Raw genomic sequence first — 6,146 nt, 5'->3', positions numbered from 1 at the left:
ATGAAGACGAAGAAAATCTTTAAGGAGACGCCGGCTCACCGGGAGGACCGGGATCCGCTCCAAAAACCGGCGCACGGCGGCGAAGATGCCCCGGGAAGGCAAGACGAAACCAACTACGTCGATTTGGACTTACTCGACTTGAAGACAGGCGGGGCAAAACCGGTGAAAGTGTCGCTCCTCGGCGAGGGAAACCAAATGTCTGTCCTCGTGAACAGCAGCGGCGCCGGTGCGCTGTGCGCAATGGAGCCGAGTCCTGGGAACGGAGGGTCGGCGAGTCAAACCGATGCCGAAACTACGCGGAAGGAGGATGACAAAGTTGGGAAACGTGCGGAGGATGACACGGAGGGTCGTTGTGATCCCGCCTCATCAGCAGCGGTTCCGTGTCTTAACGCAAACACAGAGGATTGCCTCAAAACGGAAGAAGGGGACAACGGTGAGCGCGCCATAACGCAGCCCGACGTCTCCAAAAAAGAAGACACCAAAAACACATCTGACAATGAAGAATTATATTATACGGATAATTATCTGAGCAGGGGGAGCGAGTCGGATGATTATGAGGAGGATGATGATGTGAGTCTGGTTCTTTCTGATGACTGCGTCCCGTGCGTAACGGAGGACGAGTCCCATTACATTACCACGCATGAGATCCAGCTCTCTGAGCTTTCGGATCATGAGGGCGACTACGACCTCGGGGTGGGCTCGTCCAGCTGGGACATCGAAGACGACAATCAGGTCTACTCTTTTGTCGATTACGCGTCTTTTGACGGTGATGGAGCGGTGGGGGAGCGAGGGAAAAGCCACCCGGCTCGCCCTCGCGGCGCAGCAGCCGTCAGCACTCTGCTGGAAAGTGATCTCTGCGACGCGGCCAAGTTCACCAGCTCAGATGAGAGCGCGTCAAAGCCCCAGCAGCAACAGCAGCAACAGCAACAGCAGCAGCAGCAGTGCAGCGGCAACGCCACGGGGCAGATCCACCTGTCAATCAAAACCACTTCCCGAGCTATAAATGACCCTAGCGACATCCAAGAAAAGGGAAATATTCTTTGTCATGCCAGGCGCGCCGGAGACATGAGTCGCTATGTGTTTAGGGGAGCTGACGGGAAAGCGGAGAAACTGTGTGATGGCGCAAAGTGCTTCATTGCCGCGCCGCGACGCTTGCACCTGGGCGGCAAATTAAAGGGGAAAGAGGTGACCGGGTACTCCAGCGGTGCGTCCAGCGCAGTCAGCGAACTGGACGACGCTGACAAGGAGGTGCGCAACCTGACAGCCAGGGCCTTCAAGAGCCTGGCATACCCTTATTTTGATGCCATAAATTTCAGCACCTCCAGTGAGTCCTCGGCATCAGAGCACGGGATAGGGATAAACAGGTGGTCCACGTTTGTCGACCTGAAATACGGCAACGTGAACATGTCACAGGGACTGGACCAAAGTGTGGTGTCCCATAAAAATGCATCCTCATTTGAAATCGCCAAAAATATAGACAATAAAGGTTATAAGGGCATGGCGCTGGCAAGCATCAAACCGCCCCCGAGGGAGATCTTTACTCTGAATGGCAATCCCCACAGTGCATCGTCATCAACAAAGAAAATTGAGCTCCTGGGGAAATTTGGACAGGGGCACAGTGGAGTGATCACACTCACAGAGACACTGAATTTCCGTTGCAATGTGAAATCGGGAATGTCCGCGGGAGAAAGACGTGCGAAATTTGCACAAAACGCGGCGGGATCACGTTCCACAGATGAAGTTACCAGCGGCTTGCCAAGCGGCCAGAGGAGAGGGGCCAGCAAGGCGCCCTGTAATGCGGGGGAAAGCATGGAAGACACACACAAGAAAGCCATATTCGCCTCGAGCGTGATTAAAAATGTCATTTCGAAAAAGATGCAGTTCGAGCAGGAGCGCAAAATGGAGCGGGGGGAAATATGTGAGCCCCACCAGACCCCGTCCCCGTGCTTTGTGCAGCAGGAGGGCGACGGCCACAGGGGGAAGGGAGGCAGGGAGCTGCACAGACAGAGCTCCAAGTTCTCCGAGGCCGGCTCTGACTTTGCCATAATGTGCGTGGATGAATTAGGGGACATAGTGGACAGCGGCTCATGTGATACCAAGAGCGACTCCCGGAGACAAGACGCGTTAACTCTTGTGCCCGAAACTAATTCGGAGCCGACAAATGAAGCTGGAATCGATACTAAAAAAGGCGCATTGGAAGCGTCCAAAAGCACGTTGCTTCGCAGCCAAAATAGCGCATTCAGATGCTGGAAGGACGGCGAGCTAGAGTTTCAAAAGGAACATAAAAGCGATAAAACTCCAGAGGGGAAACCGCCTCCATCTAACGACGACCTGGACGAGGGGGACCTGTACTCAGCGGGCAGCAGTAAACTTACTAAAATGTCACATTTGTTTGTGCCAAGTATCCAACTGTTGTCCAGTGACGGAGAAATTGGAGAGCAGCTGCCGCGCAGGAATTATTCTCCGTGTGGAGAGGGAGGAGGAATGAAACTGCGCTCTGGCAACACCTTATACGTCGCAGATTCCAGGAGTGTCGCGACATCCAAATCTCCAGAAATCAAAATTAATTTAAGGAGCGTCAGAGACAATAAAGCGGAGCCGTTCGGCGTCTCCAAGCTGCGCGCTCCCAATATCGGCTGTAATGCAGCCAGCCTGATCAGAACAGATGACTTCAGGTGCCAAGCGCTCGCTGCAGCCTTGAAGGGTGAGTCCTCAGACAAAGTGCCGCATTTCATGGTTAGAGACATAAGAGATAATAAGGGGAAATTGCAGACGCCCATACACCAAGTAAGAGACGTGCGCAAATTGGTGAAAAGTTCCTATCACTTTGTTTCTTTGGATAACAACGACAATAAATCCTGCTTTGCCTCTGCCGACCCTCATTCAGAGCAAAAGAAGCAAATGCCTTATCGAAATCCCGCGTCTGTTTCCCCAATAGTGATAAAATGTCAGTCTGTGAATACAAATAGCAGCGGAAAACTATCTGCAAATCTAATCGACTTATCTAAGCGCCGGCTGAACGAGGAGCCGTTTGACATAGACAGATCCTCTCCAGAGGGCGCTAAAAGTGGGTCGGCTGTACTCCAAAAGCCACAGGGGAGAGCACCCATAGGTAACTCAAATAAAGGAGACTCCTCTGAGGGGGCCATAGGATTGAGAATTGAAACCAGATCAGCTTCTAGGAGGCAGGAAAAAATATCTGACAGTACAGAGAAGAAGCCTGAATCAAAGATGGCCAACCGGGCGGCCTTGGAGAAACTCCAAGCCGCCGTGAAAACCATGGAGCAGCTTTATGTTTTTGATAGGAACGAATGGAAGAGGAAGAGCGAGCCCCAGCTGCTGACAGACAGCCACGTGCTTTCACTGATCACCAGCGAGGAGCACGGAGGCCCCGAGGAGGAAGGAGGCCGGGGGTCCATCATGGACAAGCTGGTGAGGAGAGACTCCTATCCCAACACGGACAAGACGCCTCCAGCGGTGGCGGCTTCCCCCGGCATCGACATCCTGTTCCGGAGAGAGGAGAAAGACCCGCCCAAAACCTTCCAGATCCCCGGCGGCCGCGACGAGAGGCTCGGCGCCAAGTCGCTTCCGATGCAAGCCGGGAACAAGAACATGTTCAACCTCATCTCCGGACAAAAGGCCTCGGCGAACAGCGGCAACCCGAAGACCCCCCAGCCGCAAACGCCTTACGGCACGAAAACCTTCGTCCCAAAGTCTCCCAAGTTGCCGGTGTCGCTGAAAATCACCCAGACGAAGCACCAAGTGGAAGCGAAGGAGAGGCAGGAGGCGGAGCGGTCCGCCCAGAACCTCTTCAGTACCTTCTCAGACAACGAGAACTACCTGACCATTCCCGTCAAGTCTCACGCCAACAGCGGCAAACAAGCCGCGTCCGCCGAAAAAACGTCCGTGTACACGTTCACCGCCCAGACCGGGCCGGCCAGTCCTCCGGGACACGCGGGGCCCAGCAGCGGCGGCGTCCCCAGGGGCCGGGACGACTACGACCAGTCTCCCAAACGCTCCAGCATCGTGATGGAGACACGGTCGCCGGACATCCCCGCCGCCACCATCTACCACTCCCTGCCTCTGAGCATGCCCGCCAATCAGCCGCAGGTCTACTGCTTCTCCCCGACCATCACCCCTGCTCCCGCTCTGGACCCCTTCCAGGCCACCCAGAGGAAGATGCTCCTGGATCCCACCACGGGGAACTACTACCTGGTGGACACGCCCGTGCAGCCGGCCACCAAGCGCCTCTTCGACCCAGAAACGGGCCAGTACGTGGACGTGCCCATGCCCCAGCCGCCGCCCATGACCCCCATGCCCATGCCGATCTCGCCTTTGGCCCTCAGTCCCGGCGCGTACGGCCACACCTACATGATCTACCCGGGTTTCATGCCCGCGCCCTCGGTGATCCCGGCCCGGACGCTGGCCCAGTCGCAGATGTCCGTGCAGTCGGAGGCCGAGAGCGGGGAGAAAGCGCCGTGGCAGCAGCAGACCGAGGGCGTCTACATGGAGAGTCCCTACTACATGGCGACCGGGAAATCTCCCCAGGCGGCCTCGGCGGCTCAGCAGCAGGCCGCCGCCGCCACCGCCGCCAACAGGCCGCCGCAGGGCCACAAGCAGCCCATCATCAGCATCACGTCCCAGCAGGGGCCCCGGATCATCGCCCCGCCCTCCTTTGACGGGACCACCATGAGCTTCGTGGTGGAGCACAGGTAAACGGCAGCTCACCTGGACAAGTAAGTGGCTTTAAATAGTTTTCTTTGATGATGCATTTTTTTGTCACATAGTGTTAGATTAACTTTTCAGTTTGTTCTTGGTCACACTTACCTTGAAGTGCATTGTGATGCTTTACATAAAGATTAGAAGCCTATGAGAAGCCCAGATAAACTTTTGAGAAAATTACATTCATCTCACCTTTATATGTCATTAACTATACAGTTCAACCCCCTAATGTTTTGTGCATTGTGTATATTATATAATTCTCTGATTCTAATAATTATCATGTGCTCACAATGTGCTTATAGTGCGCGTTATAATGCCTTATGAGCACCACTTCAACGAAAGCGTTACCTTATTTTGTCTGTCATGAATCTATACTTGTGGCTCTAAATATGTTGCAGGTGACTAGCAGCATCACTCAGTTTACACTGCTGTTTGCATTCTGCAGCAGTAAATGGAGTTGGGTAACTCACTTCAATGTAGTGACCAGGTTTAACAACTTTGACCTTTCACCTCTAGCTGGAATACATATAATAACAGTTCCATTTTAAACAAGTGAAATATTCATGACATATTTTCTCATTTCCTGTTCCTGTGCAACACTGGTTCTAGTGTTTGACACTCAGGACACAGACTGGATGCACTATGTAATTCTGTCACACTAATTATGATACTACTATCACCACTACCACTACTGCTATTGCTACTACTACTACTACTAATAATAATAATACCATTACTACTGCTACTACTATTTCTGCTATTAATACTACTATTACCACTACTACTACTACTACTACTACTACTACTGCTACTACAACTGCTAGTACTAATACTGCTACTACTACTACTAATAATAATACCATTACTACTGCTACTACTACTATATTACTACTAGTATTACTACTAGGACTATTACTACTGCTGCTACTATACCAACTACTACTACTACTACCACTACTACTACTACTGCTACTATTACTGCTACTGCTACTCTTACTACTAACAGGAGCAGAGCTGTAACCATATAAATAGTCTGTAAGTACAAAATGGATGGACGCCACACTGTCTCCATTAAGAGTAACATTAACTAGAGCAGTAATTCTCAACCTTTTTCATATCAAGGACCCATAATTTAGTCCACATTAGAGCCACGGACCCCCATTTGATGAGATTTTTTCTCTCGAACCCAAATCTAAGAATATCTTTATTGTTAGCTATATATGATTTTGTCCAGAACGCCATGACTGTATTGTAGGTAGAGAGATAACAGTGAAACTATGATCAAAACAGTCATTCTCTAATGGAGTTAACTTCTTGTAAATGAAGTAATGCTGAAGTTTAACAATTCATGAATTTGCTGGGGACCCCCTGTAACTCCCTCAAGGATCCCTTGTGGTCTCCGGACCCCACGTTGAGAACCACTT

The 6,146-nt window shown here is 51.7% G+C and overlaps 1 protein-coding gene across 1 annotated transcript; it reads left to right on the top strand.

The window, feature by feature from the left end:
• On the top strand, nucleotides 1-4,716 carry LOC139640931 (uncharacterized protein C4orf54-like). Its single transcript, XM_071515133.1, has one exon. The coding sequence runs from the start codon at nucleotides 1-3 to the stop codon at nucleotides 4,714-4,716; it is 4,716 nt and encodes a 1,571-aa protein (XP_071371234.1).
• The last annotated feature ends 1,430 nt before the right edge of the window (nucleotides 4,717-6,146 follow it).

This window comes from Centroberyx affinis, unplaced genomic scaffold, assembly GCF_046629955.1.
Source record: "Centroberyx affinis isolate AG114_WGS23_722 - 3 ecotype Tasmania unplaced genomic scaffold, CSIRO-AGI_Caff_v1 ptg000312l_1, whole genome shotgun sequence".
NCBI classification, from domain to species: domain Eukaryota; kingdom Metazoa; phylum Chordata; class Actinopteri; order Beryciformes; family Berycidae; genus Centroberyx; species Centroberyx affinis.
Note: the sequence above shows the minus strand (reverse complement) of the source record. Positions and strands in the feature narration are given on the sequence as shown.

What these genes read in the sequence shown, in the direction of transcription:
- LOC139640931 (XM_071515133.1), top strand. Translation starts at nt 1, where the DNA reads ATGAAGACGAAGAAAATCTTTAAGGAGACGCCGGCTCACCGGGAGGAC.